Source organism: Biomphalaria glabrata, chromosome 5 (assembly GCF_947242115.1).
Source record: "Biomphalaria glabrata chromosome 5, xgBioGlab47.1, whole genome shotgun sequence".
Classification (NCBI taxonomy): Eukaryota; Metazoa; Mollusca; class Gastropoda; family Planorbidae; genus Biomphalaria; species Biomphalaria glabrata.
Window position 1 is genome coordinate 20,111,985 of NC_074715.1, and position 21,733 is coordinate 20,133,717.

Consider the following 21,733-nt stretch of genomic DNA (forward strand, 5'->3'; position numbering starts at 1 on the left):
AGAAATTGCATATTGTCTCAGAGAAATTAAATATTATCTCAGAGAAATTGCACATTGTCTCAGAGAAATTAAATATTATCTCAGAGAAATTGCACATTGTCTCAAACATACCGCCTTGTTTTGTATCATTCAGCAATCAATATTTGACTTTCTCATTGTGTTACGGGCCTAGTGTTTCCTGTGTGTCTAGTGGTTTCTTGTGTGTCTAGTGATTTCTTGTGTGTCTAGTGGTTTCTTGTGTGTCTAGTGGTTTCTTGTGTGTCTAGTGGTTTCTTGTGTGTCTAGTGGTTTCTTGTGTGTCTAGTGGTTTCTTGTGTGTCTAGTGGTTTCTTGTGTGTCTAGTGGTTTCTTGTGTGATTTCTTTATAATTGTAATTCTAGCATGTTTGTGTGTCTAGGTGCCCTGTGTTCAATGAATGGGTCTAGTTACCTTGTGTATTTGATATGGATGAAGACCGGTATTTTGAATTTCGGAATTTTAGGCCACTCATGAGTTCCCCCAAATCTAAAGGGTACCTGACTTTAGTAGGGTAAAGTAAAGATGGTTAGCCATTGTGCTGGCCCCATATCACCATGGTGTTAACTGTTGGCCAAAGAAACAGATGATCTATAATATCATCTCAAGGTCTTTTTTTATTTCTGCGTTTAATAATAAAAACTCAATATAAATAGAATGAATTTGTCAGCAAATGTATTTTTTTAAATTCAAATATGTATTAATTATGCAGGTACTATTAAACTAAATGGTTGTTGATTTATTTTCTATATAAATAGCAGCATTTAAAAATATCTTGATTACACCTTGGAGCAATTTTTGTTAAAATAATTGTATCTACACTATAACTGAATATATAAATACTACTCCAATAATCCCTACCTAGTTATAATAGGTAAAATAAATTAAAAAAAAAACACTGGTTATGATTGTTGTAATTTTGTGAAATGTATGATTGTCAAGGCCCAAATAAAAATTTACCAGCGAATCCTGATTTTTCTTGTGCTATATGACCGAGCTATTGCTTTCAAAATACAAAAGAACCGAAAATATAATTTCAACATAAAATTGGTAGGCCTAAATTGCTCCGAAAATAGAGGTGAACTTCATTTTCAAATTTAGCTAATATATTATGTCTATTTAGAATAGAGGTCTGGAGAATGTGGCTAAATATTACCACCAGCATCGTTGACAACAGTGATGCAAATTAACATTACACTGGTTACTGACATAGTGGACTATTGAAATAAACGGATAAAATGACTTTTTTTTTGTTCAAACTATCATATCCTCAGCCATGACTTAGAAAGTCATTCTTGTCCCACAACGCATTTCATATTGCAATGTATCGCTTACATAGGCTGCAGACTCCTTAGAACACCTTGGCTATCACCACTTACAGAGCAGCCCGTGAGTCTCCATCATGCTCTGGCAACGCGCCAAAAGAAACGGGAAAAAAAAACAGGTTTTGGAGGCTGGGACTTTGTAAAAAGCCTAAGGAGTCTGGAATCCACACGAGGCGTTCTGACCGTGCCTCCACACATGGCTGCCCACAAGCTGTTGTAGTAGAGGACAAGCCGCGGTGCCGTTGGCTCATATTTGGCACTATTCTGGCTAAACTTTGACTCACGGTTGTGAAAAGGGGAGAAAGGGAAGAGAGAACTATGTCTCATATAATATTCGTTTTGACAGCCCCAGACATATGTGCATAGCGCACACCAACAAGGCTCCTGTCAAGGTCTTTTGAGACAGAGTAATGTAGCTTCCTGAGCATCACTGCAGTTACGAGTGGTAATTATGATGTGAGAATAACCTTGAAACCACTAACTATTATTACTTTGTTAAATTGTGCGTGCACAATTGTGGTGTCCACTTGTATGGTTTACAGTTACTTATTGTGTTGACACAGTGACCAAAGAACCAAGGTAGGTAATTTAGGAGGATAGAAAATAGTAGGTCGGCTAAACATTGTGAAGGGAGCAGCAACTTTAAAGTGTAGCCCATGTGACGAGAAGATGAAACGTTCGATTGATGACGAATTGAAAGAATTGTCTCCCTTTTTATTGCTAACCTATATATAGCTGAAAGTTCTTTTTTTTTTTTTTCTATGCCGTTCATTCCATTTCTCTCCGTGTATATTTCTCTTTTCTTTTCCTTCTGTTACCTCCCTTTTCTGTTGTATAGGCGACAGTACCTCTTACAGAAGGAGACTCGGTCTTTGGCTGGAAATAGAATCTATTAATCTGTCTAGAGTAGGTCCTGTAGTTAGATTATATGGCCATTATATCTTCATGTAATCAATACGCGACCAGGAATTCCACGCAAGAGAAATTTGTACTATCGTGACATTCACTGCTTTGAATTTTAATTAATTTACTATCTTTACATTTAAGTTCTATGACAAGACATTCTAGATGAGCCAGACATTCTAGATGAGTCAGACATTCTAGATGAGCCAAACATTCTAGATGAGCCAAACATTCTAGATGAGTCAGACATTCTGGATGAGCCAAACATTCTAGATGAGCCAAACATTCTAGATGAGTCAGACATTCTAGATGAGTCAGACATTCTAGATGAGTCAGACATTCTAGATGAGTCAGACATTCTAGATGAGTCAGACATTCTAGATGAGCCAAACGTTATAGATGAGTCAGACATTCTAGATGAGTCAGACATTCTAGATGAGTCAGACATTCTAGATGAGTCAGACATTCTAGATGAACCAGACATTCTATATGAGACAGACATTCTAGATGAACCAGACATTCTAGATGAGCCAGACATTCTAGATGAGTCAGACATTCTAGATGAGCCAGACATTCTAGATGAGTCAGACATTCTAGATGAGTCAGACATTCTAGATGAACCAGACATTCTAGATGAGCCAGACATTCTAGATGAGCCAGACATTCTAGATGAGCCAGACATTCTAGATGAGTAAGACATTCTAGATGAGCCAGACATTCTAGATGAACCAAACATTCTAGATGAGTCAGACATTCTAGATGAGCCAGACATTCTAGATGAGTCAGACATTCTAGATGAGTCAGACATTCTAGATGAGCCAGACATTCTAGATGAACCAGACATTCTAGATGAGTCAGACATTCTAGATGAGTCAGACATTCTAGATAAGTCAGACATTCTAGATGAGCCAGACATTCTAGATGAGTCAGACATTCTAGATGAGCCAGACATTCTAGAAGAGCCAGACATTCTAGATGAGCCAGACATTCTAGATGAGCCAGACATTCTAGATGAGTCAGACATTCTAGATGAGCCAGACATTCTAGATGAGTGAGACATTCTAGATGAGCCAGACATTCTAGATGAACCAGACATTCTAGATGAGCCAGACATTCTAGATGAGTTAGACATTCTAGATGAGTCAGACATTCTAGATGAACCAGACATTCTAGATGAGTCAAACATTCTAGATGAATCAGACTTTCTAGATGAGTCAGACATTCTAGATGAGTCAGACATTCTAGATGAGCCAGACATTCTAGATGAGCCAGACATTCTAGATGAGCCAGACATTCTAGATGAGTCAGACATTCTAGATGAGCCAGACATTCTAGATGAGTCAGACATTCTAGATGAGCCAGACATTCTAGAAGAGCCAGACATTCTAGATGAGCCAGACATTCTAGATGAGCCAGACATTCTAGATGAGCCAGACATTCTAGATGAGCCAGACATAGCAAGCTATACTTAATACTTTCAAAACACATTATGTTCTTTGTTTTTGAAATCAAAATAAAATACGACAGTGTAATGTCTTCTCTTATTTTATAGATCACAGACGTTACTTTAAAAAATAAGAAGATAATTACGTCCTACTCATTTCATGTGTCAATTTTGAAATCTATTCCATATACAAAACACTTGTCGCCATATGGCTCATTAATAACTCTAAATAACTTTTTAAAGATGTATCTTATCTTATTATCCTATAGAATACAGACCTTACCTCAAAAAAGAAGATGATTACGTCATACGCATCATGCATGTTAACCAATGATTTAAATTCTGCCTAGTCCCTGGTTTTCCTGGCAAGCTCAGGCAACCCATTCCATGCACTAATAGCACTAGGGAAGAAGGAGCTTTTGTACAAATGTGTCCTAGCATAATATAGATTACCTAGAGTTTTGAGATTGCAATATATGGTTTTGACCAATGTCCATTTTCTTTCTATTTTAAACATGTTTTAGACGCTCAATAATTTACTAAGAATTTGGATTAAACTAAATTGTCTACGCTATTAAGACTAAGACTAAGACTAAGACTGCTTTATTGATCCTTACGGAAATTTGTTGTGATTACAAGGACTCATTTCTCATATAAAGACAACACAACAGAAAAATACACATAAATACAGCAGACAACATAAAGAGTTCATTCAGCGACTACACACAGGTATCTTGGTGCATTTCATGTTCCCTGATCAATGAGTGGCGGTGATAGAGTCTGACCGAGTGAGGTACGAACGAGTTTTTGTACCGCTCCGTTCTTGTTTTGATTGACAGCAGTCGCCCACTTCGCGACGACCTGGCGTAGTTCTGATGGAGCGGGTGGCCGTTGTCTTCCAAGATTTTTTCGATTTTTCTTAGGCACGTTTGTTCAAAAAGTTCCTTTAAATGTGGTAATGTTGTGAGTGTAATTTTTGATGCTTTTTTAATGATGTTTTCTAGACGTTGCAACAGTTTAGATGAGGCGTTGCCTTGCCAACAACTTATTCCGTATGTTAGCAGATTTTGTACAGTCGCGCCGTAAAATGTCTCAAGGATCTTCTTATTTAATTTAAAACTGTTGAGTTTGTATAGAAAAAAGAGTCGCTGGGCTGTTTTCTTTGTCAGAGTTCCAAGGTGGTCTTCCCATGAAAGCTTGTTGTTGATGATAACGCCTAGATATTTATATGCCTTTACTTGTTCTATAGATGTAGTGTTTATTTGCAGTTCACGTATAGTTTGTTTTTTCTTTCTAAAATCTATTATAAGTTATTTAGTTTTTGTTACATTCAGTTCTAGAAAGTTGTCGGTGCACCAGTTTGTAAACTCTTCTATCGAGCTTCGATACTGAGTTTCGTCTCCTGAAATAAGACCGACTATGGCAGTATCATCAGCGAATTTAATGAGTTTAACTGAGTCATAGATGCTTCTTATGTCATTAGTGTAAAGAGTGTATAGTACAGGAGAAAGTACACAACCTTGTGGAGCACCCGTACATAGTACTCGAGTTGACGATTTGGTGTTATTGACTTTAACATACTGGGGCCGTTGGGTTAAAAAGTTTAGAACCCATGCTTGCAAGTAAGGGCTTACATTTAAGTTACTCAGTTTGTTTATCATTAGATGTGGCTGTATGGTATTGAAAGCCGAGGAGAAATCTACGAAGAGGACTCGTCCATATGTTTTGGGTATATCGAGATGCTTATAAAGCTGGTCCAAAAGCAATAGAATGGCATCCTCAGTTCCTCTAGCTGCTTTGTATGCAAATTGGTGAGGGTCTAGGCTGTTATTGACTTTTGCTACAAGTTGTTTAAGGATATATTTTTCAAAACATTTCATAACAATAGGTGTTAGTGCTACTGGGCGGAAATCATTTAAGCAATCTATTTTTGGTTTCTTAGGCACTGGTATGATTTCTGAAGTTTTCCAGATGTTTGGAATTACGCACATTTGCAATGACTGGTTAAAGATATGACAGAAGATAGAAGAAATTTGCTCCGCACATAGCTTGATCAGCTTGCCACTAATTTTGTCTGGTCCACAAGCTTTTGTTACGTCTACTCTTTTAAATAACAATGTCACTTCATCCTCCGTTACAAAATTGACGTAGGGCTCTTGTTTTCCTTTGGACAGAGTGTTGAAAAGTTCTTTGTGTAGATCAACAGTGAACAGTGAGAATATCTTGAGACATTTTATGCTCATTCTTTGCAAAAGAGCTGACAGCTCAGAAGCAAAACGCTGGCTAGAAGAAGAAGAAGATGTTCATTCTTATCAGCATACAAAATAATTGCTTCTAGAATTTCGTTCCTCAAATAACTGATCATCTCATCTCTGCCTGTCTTTATGTTAGGCGCTTCCACGCCATGTCTTATACACATGTCAAACGGAAGTAACACTCAAAATATGAAATCAAATAACACAGGCGAAAGGCCAACACTATAAGTTAGTCGACGCTGATAGAGAATGTCGAACAATGACGTTGGGAGCTGTTGAATGTCGTCAAGCTAAATCTCTACGTCTATAAAAGCTGCCTCTCTCTAAGCCGTCAAAAGTAGTCTGCTTTCATTTCGCTATTCTTCCGAAAACCCTGGTATTGTTTTTAATCCGTCGCGTCAGTGTCTCTAAGTCAAAACTTTTCATTTTTATGAAACTTACTTTTGCCGCCTAATTCCTAATAGTTCCCTAACAGGTTCCGCCTTGGGCATAGGTCACTAACCAGCTGCCTCCAAGCGTGTCGGTTCTAGGCTTGTCTCCCCAACTGTCCCCGCGACTTTCTCATTTGATTGGCGTCTGATGCATCAGGGAGCCATGTTTTTCTGGGCCGTCCCCTCTTCCTTTTCCTTTGGGGGTACCAGGTGAGACAAATCTTTATAGAAGGCCTAAATAAAGACCTACGACGTCGCAATCTGTGGGCAGTTTAGATCAATCGCTCGTAGCACACATGCTGCGACGTCGCAGGTCAGAGTTCAGGACTTTTATAACGATAGGTCTCTTTCCAGGTCAGAGCTTGTACTGTTGGAGGCAGACTTGCACAGGATGGGACTTCTCTGAACGATGTCTACTTCAATAGGATACAGGAATCAATTGTTATATCATACACGCCATAACTTCCTAACTAGTATTGTTTGAAATCGAAGGAAACGTTCGACCAGGGCTTACGACAATGTTACGACAATGTTACGACAATGTTACGACAATGTTATATTAGCGAAAGTACAACTCTTCTAGCCCCAGTTCTATACGACATTGACCAATTGTTGTTGTTTAATGTCCAGGCGTAGGTTGTTCTAGGTTTTATTTATGCATTGGTAATGCAATGTTAATAATTATTGCGAAATGGTGTTGGTTTATTTTTAAACTTTAAAAAAAATCTGTTCGATTGACATTTACCGTATCGTCTGTAATACAGGCTCATCCCACGAGCGTGTGTAGTAGGTAGTCTCCCCTCCGAAGGCAAGTCTTTGTAGTATGGAGGCGTATTATTCTTTAGTAGATCATGTGTCAAGGCCAGATGATGATGAATTAGTGTGCAACTTGGTTAGGGTGACCTCCGTTGATCGATTCTGACATCGCTGGACATCGTTCTGTTATGTGTTCCAAGTGAAAGTCTAGAACTGGTGGAATACTTCTATTATTAATGTTAGCTCCCTTTACTTCGAACCTAACCTTTACAAAAATATCTCAAAGTACGTTTGGTCATTGGACTAAACAGTTGAAGAAGTTTTCTTAGTGATGGAGTAGGTTTCAGCATGTTTCTTTTGTGATGTGAATTTAATTATTTTTTACAATACCTCTATTCAAGTCATAACTTCATGGAAGTCGAGTGGGCGGAACCTGAACGCTGATCTCAAAAACAGCTCTAACGATTTTTTCTAGAAAACTGAATCCTATTTCAATCTAAAACTTCGCAGATAGAAGTATGACTGGATAGCTAATTACACATTTTGTCCCGTGGTAAAAGAAAAAGCTGACATAATGACACTATGTACAGCAGTAAATGTAAATTGTTGCAATCATTTGCAAGAGTTTGTTGATTCAAGTCATTGTATTGCATATACTCCTAGGTCACTTCTAAGGTTCAGAAGAAGTCAAGCTTGTTCCAAAACCCAACGACGATAGAATGCATGAGATTCAACTGATGCGGACAGACACAAATGATTGTTCCATTCCTTGGTATTCTTCACATGCAATAGTTTTAACCCGTCGTCGTTGAAGAGAGACGTCGGAAAAAAGAAAGAAACGGCCCTCGAATGGCCAGGCATGATGCGGGCCAAACGATATATAACACTGTTGAAGAGCAGCTTCTTTTGGTGGGAAATCACAATGGAACATATTCGATACCATCAAGTCATGGAACTAATATTATGGAACACAATAGTTCCACCACGGACGATTACGACTATGAGCAAAACGATTTTGGTTTGGACGAGTGAGTACATTTTATTTCCCTTATTTATCAGTGTGTGAACGTTTCAATGTTAATTTTATAATACATATTGCGCACTGTGGATATATATCTATCATCTTCAGTAATCAAAAAACATATCAATCTCGGTAAACATCTCCCGTTAGCTTTGTACAAATTCCATATAAACAAAGTTAATTAATTGCGACTAAACGATTAACTAATTAATAAATGTGTTGATTGATTCCTGTGTTGTCATCGACAATGAATCATTGTGCAAAGTTTCAACTTGATCCAACAACGGGAAGTATGAGAAATAAAGTGTACACGATTTTTCCTGACAGACGGAGTGACTTTATATAAACGAGGTAACCAGTAAATATACTATCAATCATAAAACGTATAATACCAGTAAATCTTATCACATCTTTTTAAACACAGCATGTAATAGCTAGTACGTACTCCACTAGAGAACCATTTTAAATTTACTTTTAGGAGCACTGGGGCATTAATGGATTTATTGAAAATTACCTTCCAATTCCAACAATTTATTGATCTAATAATCTTATTGAAAATCAATACTATGTTTAAGTAATCAGATTTAAAACATCTTCCATCTTTGTCCCTTCCAGAGTGCCACTTGACGAACTGGTTCCGGTGGCCGTTGTGTACGGACTAACACTTCTGTTGGGAGTCATCGGGAATTCCTTGGTCATTGTCTCGGTGACTCGTTATCAGCGCATGCGCAGCATTACCAACATTTTCCTGTTGAGTTTGGCGTCTGCTGACCTCCTTCTGGTCTGCATCTGCATACCAGTCAAGGTACGTAACCGAGGAATAGCAATATATCTTTCAAAGTTGATTGTTATATGTCATTCTCAGCTCTCTCTCTATTTTCAAGTCTTACTTGCTCACGGCGGCGGCTCACGCTGTATCGTCAGTTCGTTTCTGCAGTAGCCCTGTTCTTCGTCTTCAAAGCACTAGACATTGGGTGCTTGAGTGCTGTGAGATAATATGTAAATGTTAGAGCTTGTTGTGGTGCTCAGTACATTTTAAGTAACCATCTGTAGCTTCTAATGAGAGCACACCAAACCACTTTTAGCCACTCTAAGGTCTACGCTTCAGGCAAACACATAGCCTTTTTTTTTAGCCTTTCTATGGTCACAGGCTTCAGGTCTACACATGACCACTTTTAGCTACTCTATGGTCACTGGCTTCAGACCAACATGTAGCCACTTTTAACCACTCTAAGGTCTAGGATTTATGCCAACACATAACCACAATTAGCTGAAAGAAGGTCTTGATGAGCTTTAAGCTCCATCTCGTTTGGCAAAGCCTTTTAGACGATTCAAAACTAATTTAAATCCATCACAGACATAAGGCTAGAAAATACGTCACGTTTGGGAATACCTCAGGGTGAAAATCATCATGGTTAAAATATACTGCTTGGAAATCATTTGAGGCTGTATCTACTAACTAATCAAAATATATAAAATACAATATTGGTTAAAGATATAGGCCTACTTAGACCTAAGATCTCCAGAGCAGGGCATACCTCTACTGAATACCCCAAGACACACGACCAATGACCAACAGAAAAAATATATACAGTTCACACAACACACAGCAAGGTCCAGTGGTCAAGCTGGGAACTAGGAACTCAGGAGCAAGTGGCAACTAAACACACTTTACATGGCCTTAAATTACTTTATTAAGGGGAGTCACTCCTGTCTTCACAATTACTAAAAAAAAAGTTAACTCCCCGTAATGTCACACCAACCTACAGTAAAGTTTGGTATCATCAACATCTGTAGACAGATAGATAGACAGACAGACAGACAGATAGATAGATAGATAGATAGATAGATAGATAGATAGACAGATAGATAGATAGATAGATAGATAGATAGATAGATAGATAGATAGATAGATAGATAGATAGATAGATAGACAGATAGATAGGTAGATAGATAGATAGATAAATTGATTGATTGAAAGGCATTTATTCGTGCAGTAACTATTTTAATTCTACCCAGTTAATTTCTTATTCCACGAGCTTCTCTCTTCCCTTTGTCAAATCCCAAACTGAGCTCTTTAGAACTGGGATAAAATTATCCTTAAAGGATGTGATCACCTAGCTCTAGTGTAATCATATAAGAGGAGGCCTGACCCTAATGACACAGACTCACGGCAGCATGTGGAGGATGAAGTCTTAATGCGGAGGGGGGTAGGTGGTTGCCATCTCCTTGCTGTGACGGGAATAGATTAGTAGCTGGTCCTAACTTCACGTGACAGCAGCGCTCACATCTTGCGATAGAATATGACAGGACTGCTTTTAGGGTCATCACACTGTCCGCTACTATAACATGACATGCGGTATGCTTCATTACACCTGGTCAAGATTTTCGTATCAAGATCTAGAGTTTCTTAGTACAAGAGTTGAACTCTATCATACGTGTACAATTGTGTCTGGCACAATGACAAAGAATTCAACTTGAATAACAGTCTTTTATTTTTTCTATCTATTTTATTCCGATTGTTGTTTTTTATGTCACATTTAACTTTATTCTTAAACAACGAGATAAATCTTTCTTTTGTCCTGATATGATATTATCTGATTGGATTAATCTCTCTCTCTCTCTCTCTCTCTCTCTCTATCTATCTATCTATCTATATTTCTTTCTTTCTTTACTTTTAACTTCAGTAACCAAAAGTGGATAATGGTGAGAGTCGCACGTGAAGCAAACAATACATTGAAAACTACTTTATATATATTTCTGTTAGGAGACTGTACATAACTAGCTTTATGGTGTATCAGGAATATAAGAATCTTCATCTCTGTATTTAAACAGGTTTACGATACATTTTGTAAGCACTATTTATCACAAGAAACTCAAATGATTGCTTCAAGAACAAACAATTGTATTTCTTTAGTTAGCTCCAGTCAGCTTTCAATATGGCGTCACTGACATTGTTTCATTTTCTTTCTTTCAAAATCTCTCCCAATTTTTCTTTGTTTTTTCTGTAGGTTTCCTTATAGCACCACCACAGTGCTCCAGATCGCCCTCTCTTTCAATGTAGCTGCATTAGATAGTTTGAAGAATGTAAAGCGAATCTTTCTAATCGAAATGCAAAATCCTAGAAATGTATTTTGAAAATCTTCAATAAAGCAAACGACTTTAAGTGATATAAAGAGATAAAAAGTATTATAAAGTGATAAAAAGTGATATAAAGTGATATAAAAAGATATAAAGTGATATAAAGAGATATAAAGTGATATAAAGTGATATAAAGAGATATAAAGTGATATAAAGAGATAAAAAGTGATATACAGAGATAAAAAGTGATATAAAGAGATATAAAGAGATATAAAGTGATATAAAGAGATAAAAAGTGATATACAGAGATAAAAAGTGATATAAAGAGATAAAAAGTGATAAACAGAGATAAAAAGTGATATAAAGAGATAAAAAGAGATATAATGAGAAAGTATTCCACAAGGCTATGCTAGCTGTGACCTGTATATTTTGTCTCCTCTAATGCTGACAAAGCAATTCTATCACACTTGAAAATTACTTTATTTCAAGAATTGAATTCCCAGAAATCCTTTGCTTCTATTTGAGCTTAGAAATCATGAACATTCTCAAACAAATATTTGAAAACATTGCGTATAAAATGTTTAAATTATAATGAAGGCAATGCCTTTAATTCCGAAGACAAAGGATAAGTGTTTCACATGATCACATCTTCAGTACAATGCCGTATTGGCAAGGGAAACATTTTTTTGTCGTCTTCAGTGCCAGACTTTGGCAAAGGCTTTTCTTTGAGCCTCAAATGTGTGTCCCGCGAACTTCTTGAGAGCACTTCAACCAAAGTCTGAATTATTGTGAGATTGTGGGTCAATAGAAAACTGTGTCTGTGATGCCCAGTTTGGGTGGTGAACTTCTATTAATGCGTGAATAGGATGATTCCACATGTTCCACTTGTTTACAAGAACCCTTTTTGTGATCTTTAATATTAGCTACACTGGACAAGGTACAATACACATTACTGCTAAAACAAAAAAAAAGATGATAATGAAATGTGATCTATGCTAAGATCATGTGAAGGTATAAAATTATAATCTAGGAAACACGTTAATAAAGATTAAATCGTCAGACTTTTTGTTTTATATGTTTTCATTGTGTGACATCACAACAGGCCCTGACTGTGACATGACAGAGATGACAAGCGCTCATTAGTGTAGCTGACAGATCTCAGTTTCATAGAGGAAATTATGTTTGACAAGAAACAGTGACTTGTCCAACGTGTTAATCTCGTGGTACAGTTTAAAGCTAGGTTGTTCTCAAGATAAAATACAGTTTTAAACCTAGATAGCTCTCAAGATAAGATACAGTTTTAAACCTTGTTGATGTCTTCGAGCCCTAAGTTTGAAAAAAAACCTGCTTGGACGCCAAACAGTAAAAAAAAAAAAAAACCTGTGTGAACACACAGTTCTGTTTGGGAGAGACCCTAGACAATGCCTATGTAAGGCATTGCTGTTGACCGATGCATTTGGCCCCCAACGCGTGGGCTAGACACGGCCGAAGGCCGAGAATACACCGGGATCTTCTGCCATTTTCCTTCAATGTACCAAGCTAACTGTTAGGGATCCGCCATTTATGTAACGGTCCCTTTGAGGAACAGCGCATGGATTGGTGACAGGTTTGTGGGGACTTTTTTACAGCACCGCCCGTGCAATGAGTGGACACTCGTCTACCCGTGGGCATCCCCACGGGAGTCCTGTGTTGCTACCCATTTAGCCTAGCCACTTCCTCTAGTGGCCGTTTCCACGCGGGCGCCACGATGAGGCAGGGCAACGTGCCCGCGGATAGATAAACCTAGATAGTTCTCTAGACAGATACAGTTTTAAACCTAGATAGTTCTGAGATTTAGATACAGTTTTAAACCTAGATAGTTCCCTAGATAACATACATTTGATTGAAATTTGCTTCTAATTTTTTATTTATTGTTTGTTATTTATAATAAATCTTTATTAGAACTTTGTATCTGGATGGTTCTCAAGATATGCTTATTCAAAATATAATACATTTTGTTATAAATAATACTGAATAAAATAACTTTTATTTACACTTGCTAAATAACATTTAAAGTAAAAATAAATGATTAAATGAGTTCAATGTCATGTGACTATAACACCAGAGTTTGTTTCAATTGTTTCGTTTCCTCTCAAGTATATTTACGAATCCAGCACTTTATTTCACCCACTGGTAAGAGCTATATTATATTCATTGATATAAATCAGTAAAGAGACAATTGTTATCTGAACACTTCAAGTCTTTGAGACATCGACGTTGAATGAATAAGGAAGATTCTTCCAAAATAATCTGCAAAACAGAACTGTTAATAACACAGAACTCAAAATTTTTGACTGTTGGTTCTAACTCAGCCTTGCTAGTTCTTACAACTAACTGTTATGTACAGAGCACAACAGACAAAGATCGAAAAGTACATTTCCTCCAAATGTATTAAGAAGCTAAAGCTAACTTTAGGGTCTCAGAAAAGATTCGAACATAATACTTCTGGGTTCTGAGGGTACGTCATCATCTAAAATCTTCACATTTTCCTGCATAGTAAAATCAATTATGTCCGAGTGTTTTAGATGTGTTCGTGTATTGCCTTGTATATCAAAGAACACATTCAGACGAGACTCCCATGTTCTCGTAAAAAAGTGAACACAACTATTGATTTGAAGCTTGAACAACGAAAGCTTCAGTTACGTATGGCGGACTTGTTTGAGATCAGAAACATTAGCAAGAAGTCGGATCAAATTGTATATGTATGACAGGACTCAAATGTCCACAAACTCTCATATTGAGTTGAAAATATTCAATTTCAAATACAGCGAAAGTTAAATGTAAAAAAAACAAACAACGCACACACTCAATAGTTTAATAGAAAAGTTTATAAAACGATCGAAGACGTCTGCTAACAGATCATAAACTTGAATTTAAATAATAAGGTCATGCTTTGAGAAACATTTCGCAATCTGGTTTCAACAAGATTTGTGTTATCAAATTACAGACACTGATTGTTAACTTCGCAGAAATACGATTTGCGGGTTCAACAAGCATCTTGTCCAGGAATGAGTGTGGCTAAAGGTGTTGACATGTGAAACGATTTTTTTTTACAGCGCTTATCAGATTATCTAATCAATTCTTATAAGTATTTCATTAACGCTTATCAGATTATCAAATCATTTCTTATCAGTATTTCATTGACGCTTATCAGATATCTGATCATTTCCTATCTCTATTATTGGATTTTCAACTGTGAAAGGTTAACATTTCTAATCTGTTTTCTTAAAATAGTTGACTTCAACTATGAAAGGTCAACATTTCTTATCTGCTCTCTCAAAAGAGGATCAACTATAAGAGGTCAGAGGTCAACATTTCTTATCCAAATTTGAAAAGTTATTGAACTATTTTTCCCTCCACCAGTTTGATCCAATGTTATTATGTTTTCATAGAAATCTGTCGAGCCTCCAACATTGACACTAAGCGTCTTGATGTACGTAGAAATGTTTAGCCTGGGGCCCTATTACAAGCCTGTACAGAGAGCTTATGTCCTAGAGGCCCCTATTACATTCTTGACAGTCTTCGCTAGGATAACTTTAACCAACTTCACTCCAATTGAGTTTTCGTTTCCGATAGACTAACTTTCCATTTCTAGACGATGTTAGTGGATCGCTGGGAGCGAGACATTGAAGTAAACAAGGAAGGGGGTGGGGGAGGGAGAAAGAGAGAGGGAGAGAGATTGATCAGCGGGTCTCACTCTGACATACTCTATACCCTCTTTAAGAGAAGGCTCTTTAAAAAAAATGACATTTCGTTATTTTTTTTTTTTTGTTGTTTTTTATTTTAGCAACATTACATGCATTTTTTTCTAATACATTAGTGCCCATATTTTTAGCGACCCTCGTAAGGGAATAAAACAGCTATTAGTTTTGTGAAGTCTGTCTGCCCGTCCGTGCGTCCGTCTGTAACATGTAAACAAAAAGTAAAAAATATATGGGAAATCCGATATCATGATATTTTATATTTCTGGTGCAACGGCTAATTTTTGTTTTCTGAAAGAGATCCGTTTAGTGTTAAGAAGCATTTTTTTCTCATAAAAATACCCCACTTTTTTAAAATAAAAAACTTCAGCTGAGGTAGGTCTTTATGATGCTTCATTTAGTAAAATCACTAAATTTAGAAACCCTTCAGGATAGAAGACTTAAAGGTAAACCCTAACACTAGCCTTAAAAGTAAAGTAGCAATTATACGTAAAACGCTTAACCATAATCTTCAAATACAAAAATAAAACCTATAAAAATACTCAGAAAGACACAAAGAGAAAGGCACATTCCTTGTTCCATATGCTAGGACACATTTGTACAAACGCTATTACAGAACGGAATGGGTTGCCAGGAAAACCAATGACTTGGCAGAATTGAAATAATTGATTAACAGGCAACAGACTAGATTGACATAGAAACAACAATAAGACGTAACCCTCTTCTTTTTTGAAGTAACGTCTGTATTTTTTAAGATAAGATAAGATCGAGTTCAAATCTCGTCTTCAACAGAAAAAAAATATTGCTTTGGTCAAGTCTACACGAAACCTTCTAGATTCCTTTTCCTGAATAGTTTACACAAAAATTATAAGATTGGACTTAGCTAAAATCATGCACTTTGCACTATAAAAGCAATTTAAAAAATCCAATCTCACCAAATTCATCATTGTATGACTTCATTTAGTAGAACCGGAACTATTCATTTTTAAGGTCCAAAATTTATTAAACAGTGGCTCGTGCAGAGGCGTGCCTTCCGTGTACACTGGGGGTTATGTTAGTCCCCAATAAGTGTTACATAGTCTGTGTTTCTTTTAAATTATTTTTAGCGGTCACAGTAAGAATATTACGCTTTTAGTTTTCTGTGCCTGTCTGTAAGTTTGTTAAGTTTGGATTGAAAAAAACAACAACCTAGAAATTCTTTTGCAAAGCTGACTCCTCTGTTTGGGGGCGGGGGGGGGCAAAGTAATACATCAGAAACTTCATTATCGATAATAGGCTGTTCAGTTTGTTTTTAAGTGAAAACATTGACAAATCATTGTTTGAAATCACTCTTTTGATGTTTTTCAGTTTTTTTCAAGTGAAAAAAAAACACAAAATTATTCTTTAAAATTACTCTTCTGAAAAGTCTTTCTTTTTTAAAGTGAAAAACAACGCCAAATAATTATCTGAAGTAGCTCTTTATTTATTACATTTTGTTTGCCAAACGGGTTAGAAGTTTCTTATTGATAATCGGTTGTTCAGTTTATTTTCAAGCAACAACAAGAATGCCAAATGGTTCTTTAAAACTCTATTACTTTTGACAGTCAAGCAAGATCTTGTTTTGAATATTCCATGAGCTGATCTGGTGGGGGCCGCCTGTGAGTTTGTGCAATATCACAAACTCCCTTTCTAATCTTGTTGGTTTTTTTTTTACTCTCGTAATAAAAGACGAATACAGATTCTAAGAAAATACAGATGTTTTTAACTTTTAGAATTTTGAGTGAACACTTTTATATTGAATGACTTTTTAGACTAACATCTAATAAGTATATGCGTATATTGGCTGTTATCAGAAACACGTTGAAACTAAAGAACAAGACAACGTTCTGAGATGAGATAAAGTTCATTTGAACATCTGTCTGTTTATACATTTGTAAAGTTCACATGTGAAACAAGAGACTACTACAGCTGTAAACACATTTCCCAATGACATTTATCTAATTAGTCACAAGCTCCAAAGAAAACTTGCTGAAATGGGACACACTTTTAGCACTCTAAAGGGTCAGTCTCTTCCAATAGTTGTCAGGATTTTCAGAGGGAGTGAAGGTCAATTTCATTGTATCCAAATGTACTATTAGTGTGAAAAGCGAAAGTACACAAGTTCCGTCCATTTGAGATGTTTAGCTCTACGATTATATGTTAAATCTTTGAAATGAATGGCTCATGGTTAGCTCTTGGGTTGTATGTTGCATCTTTGAAATGAATGGCTCATAGTTAGCTCTTGGGTTGTATGTTAAATCTTTGAAATGAATGGCTCATGGTTAGCTCTTGGGTTGTATGTTAAATCTTTGAAATGAATGGCTCATAGTTAGCTCTTGGGTTGTATGTTAAATCTTTGAAATGAATGGCTCATGGTTAGCTCTTGGGTTGTATGTTAAATCTTTGAAATGAATGGCTCATGGTTAGCTCTTGGGTTGTATGTTAAATCTTTGAAATGAATGGCTCATGGTTAGCTCTTGGGTTGTATGTTACATCTTTGAAATGAATGGCTCATGGTTAGCTCTTGGGTTGTATGTTACATCTTTGAAATGAATGGCTCATAATTAGCTCTTGGGTTGTATGTTACATCTTTGAAATGAATGGCTCATAATTAGCTCTTGGGTTGTATGTTACATCTTTGAAATGAATGACTCATAATTAGCTCTTGGGTTGTATATTACATCTTTGAAATGAATGGCTCATAATTAGCTCTTGGGTTGTATGTTACATCTTTGAAATGAATGGCTCATGGTTAGCTCTTGGGTTGTATGTTACATCTTTGAAATGAATGGCTCATGGTTAGCTTTTGGGTTGTATGTTACATCTTTGAAATGAATGGCTCATAATTAGCTCTTGGGTTGTTTGTTACATCTTTGAAATGAATGGCTCTTGGGTTGTATGTTACATCCGCATTATCGATTAATAGATGAACAAAAAAAGTTTTGTTTTTTTTAAATTCTATAAGTAAATGAAAAGTGCGTATTTAATATTCTTAAAGGTTGCATTCTTTATTTCTATCCTTGAAATCACCAATGTATCCACCTGAGATAGTCTCTAGGCCTCTAAACATTTCCTCTTTTCATAAGCAAGGATGAAGATAGATTTTATTCTCTAGTGCTAAGGTTCTGAAAGGCCAGAGTTTTCTGTTAATGCGTGGATGAGGAAATACTTAAATAGTATTTAAGACTTTTTTGTTTATTATTGTTTAAGAAATAAACTAAGATTCATTCTCCTGCACTTCCAGGGTAGACATTCATATTAATCCCTTTAAAAGTTTCCACTGAGGAATTTTCTGGTGATGTAGCGGGTCTGCAGCGTCTTAAAAGCAGCGAGAATCTTCTTCGGGATGTTTATGACCTTGAAGTTCTGGAAGTCAGTTGTCACTAGCATCGTTGTGATAGTTTAGTTTTAGTTCACGTCCAGAGTCCAACTCCAAGCCATATCTAGTTCGTTTATCATTTTCATTTTCCCTTTGCCGTGAGATACTGGTACTTCGAGGTCAATCAGGGTTAAGCATTTTCTTTTCTCATCAATACAGAGTAAATTAATTTGATTAAAAATACAGTCATGTCAGACAAAAATCTCCAAATAGATTTGTTCCGGTATAATAGGTTGACTGGAAAAACCCTTGTATTAAGAGGGCATACGAATCTCAATCAGAACATGTGTCAAGGCCAGGTATTGATGGATTCGTTTCGCAACTTGGTTATGGCGACCTAGGTGGCAGAGTCTGACAAAGCTGAGCATCCTGCCATTATTTGTTTTATTGACTCACCCACGTTTCTGCACTTTCGGCATGTCAATAACATCGATGTTCAGGATAGGTTGTGATTATTGTTATTAATTTCATTATTTATAATATTATTTTTATTTCTAATTCACAATGCAATGTCATACATTTCTAAGACTAAGTATTTTCAAGGGTGAGGCACACAATAGTAGATCTTCAAAGAGCTATCATGTTATGATGCGGGTAGGGTTCGAATCTGGGACTATCGAGATCGTTGAAGGACAGCCCAGTGTCCACATGCCTCACGACATAGGCTGATATGTTTACGTTTATTAAGTTAAACAAAAATGAAGTAACTTGTGTATTTGTGTTGTACAAACTGACATACGTTTGTCTGTGTTTGTTTTTAATAGTTCCAACACTAGAATACTTATTGATACACATGTCTTTACTTGAACTTTCCAAAGTATTAAAAAATCTGATTCTTTTTTCTTTCTACTGATAACTTGAATTAAAAAATCTTAATAATGAGAATTTGTCTGTTTTTGAGAATTACGAATAGAGTTTCGAGGCGTCATGATTTTGATAACAGATGATGTGATAATAGAGTATTGTTTAATCATGTTTTGTATTTCGAAAAATTAAAATAGAGCCTCTCCCTTTCCCCTTTGTTTTCTAATAAAATCCATTCAAGAAGAAAAAAACACATTCATTAATTAGTATTCAGAAGTTTTTTATAATTATTTCTATTGTTTTGTTGCATCAGTAAAAAAATTAATTTGTCGAAATTCTAATTAATAAAGTTTAGAAATATTACTAAATTCTCCGACTATAAGAACATGTTGAAAGAATTAGTTTTAAACTTGACAGAACCTGTCAACAAAAGTCATGAATATTGAATAATGTGTTGACCAATACTGCCAAGCTTTAAGCAGACAAGATAATTTTGGATAACAATGGGAAAATAGAAAGAAAAGTTAGGTCTGTTTTCTCCTTGACATAATGCACAACAAAGCTCCTGATATTTTCTGCTACTTCTGCTGAATGTTGAAATATTTGAAGATGATTCGTTGATGACATTTAGAAAAGTTGAAAATGGTTCATAGGCTGCTCAAGGCCGAACAAGCAAGACATTTGTGTGCGCACCATTTGAAAACGGAAGGTCAATGGAATATTTAACAGACAATGACCGTTTTATAGTAGGGTCATCGAGCCTTTCAAAGTAGCGCAACAAAGGAAACTAGTAGGACTATATATATATATATATATATATATATATATATATATATATATATATATGTTGAGAAAATCAACCACGGCCTATATATATAAATCAACATCAATAAAGAAAAGTATATTTATATATTAAATCAACAACGAATTGTATTTGTGCATTTCAATCCATCTTTAGTGTCTAAATGCTATTCAATAATAAACTTGTCTATATTTTCTTCTTAAACTCTAACAAAAAAAACAACAACCCAGAACCGTTAATTTAAAGTTTTGGATTTAATAAAAAAACAAGTCAAATGTTTTTCAAAAGTTAAAACCAGACACCTCCTCTTCTATGAACCTAGTAACTGTTTGGTAAGAGTCAAATGTTCCTGAATGTCTATAAACTCTGTAATGAATACGATAGACCTGTGCATGCGGAAATACGGAAGTACCCGAATAGGTAGTCGGTTCATGATAGACATTGTCGAGTACATTTAAATTATTATTTTTTGAATATTTTGAAAAAAAACAAACAAAAAAAAAAAGAGTTTTCCAAGTGTGGCAAAGTAGCTAGTAATTCTTTTCCAAAGATATACATCAACTGTGAAATTACTAGGAAAATCATTAGAGCAGTTTTCAAGAACCGTTTCCCCCCCCCCCTTCCCCAGGTTCTATTCACTCAGGTTCCACTACTGATGAAAGAAGAAATTGTTTTTGTCCACAAGCTGGACAAGTTTCAGTGATATAAGAACGTGTTGACCCCTAGCTAAGCTAGTCACGTTATCTGTGAATAGAGGTAAATGTCATTGAGACCTTGATGCCCTTTACATAAAAACCTCGTGCCTTCTCAGAAATGAAGTTTCAAGGTAATTGACATGCACTTTCCGAAAATCACTTTGTACCCTACATTTTGTACCCTACATTTTGTACCCTACATTTTGTACCCTACATTTTGTACCCTACATTTTGTACCCTACATTTTGTACCCTACATTTTGTACCCTACATTTTGTACCCTACATTTTGTACCCTACATTTTGTACCCTACATTTTGTACCCTACATTTTGTACCCTACATTTTGTACCCTACATTTTGTACCCTACATTTTGTACCCTACATTTTGTACCCTACATTTTGTACCCTACATTTTGTACCCTACATTTTGTACCCTACATTTTGTACCCTACATTTTGTACCCTACATTTTGTACCCTACATTTTGTACCATTGTTCCAACGACTTATAGTCAAGCAGTCTTGTTTTTTAACAGTGTCTAGAATCAAGATCTATAAAACACACGCTTTAATAGCAGAGTACAAGGCTCACAATTCCGGATATTTCCAGGACTTTTTCGTATATTTTGCAATTTCAGGAGATTTCCAGGACCTCCTGTTAAATCGACAGGAGGCCGCGGGAAATCTGTTATAAGTTATAAAATGGGTTAATTTAATAATTTATACACCGGGTCCTATAAAAGTGCTGGGCCCACTGCGGTCGCATAGGTTGCAGTGGCATAAGGTCGGCTCTGCAAAATAGCGGCGTATGCTACGCCGCCGGTCGACTATTTCTTATTAAATCATCTCTGTTACTTTACTGTTTGATGGAGTTGGTCGCCCGGTTACTTAACCCGGTTATGTAGAGGTAAACACTGTGTAGATTAAAAAGTGACTATTGTCTTGATGCAGAAGGCCGTGGTTGATTTTCTCAATACGTAAGAACCTAAAAGTCTTCTTGTCAGACAGAGAAATGATATCTTGGTTCTAACACTTCTTAAAGCCTAAATTAGCCTCTACTAATTTG

General features: G+C 36.1%; 3 protein-coding genes across 4 annotated transcripts in view; all 3 read left to right on the top strand.

Moving 5' to 3' along the window:
• LOC106065568 (somatostatin receptor type 2-like) overlaps nucleotides 1–21,733 on the top strand; it is a 129,357-nt gene that overhangs the window by 10,015 nt on the left and 97,609 nt on the right. For both annotated transcript variants that reach the window (XM_056028359.1, XM_056028357.1), the window contains exons 2-3: nucleotides 7,793–8,157; nucleotides 8,766–8,955. In XM_056028359.1, the coding sequence (XP_055884334.1) occupies nucleotides 7,979–8,157; nucleotides 8,766–8,955 (369 nt within the window). In that variant the 5' untranslated portion in view covers nucleotides 7,793–7,978. The remainder of the gene's footprint in view (nucleotides 1–7,792; nucleotides 8,158–8,765; nucleotides 8,956–21,733) is intronic.
• LOC129926238 (uncharacterized) lies at nucleotides 2,269–2,938 on the top strand. Its single transcript, XM_056028833.1, has 2 exons — nucleotides 2,269–2,287; nucleotides 2,409–2,938. Exons 1-2 carry the CDS (start codon nucleotides 2,269–2,271, stop codon nucleotides 2,936–2,938), a joined length of 549 nt encoding a protein of 182 aa, XP_055884808.1.
• Nucleotides 3,111–3,715, top strand: LOC106065559 (uncharacterized). Its single transcript, XM_056028834.1, has 2 exons — nucleotides 3,111–3,114; nucleotides 3,309–3,715. Exons 1-2 carry the CDS (start codon nucleotides 3,111–3,113, stop codon nucleotides 3,713–3,715), a joined length of 411 nt encoding a protein of 136 aa, XP_055884809.1.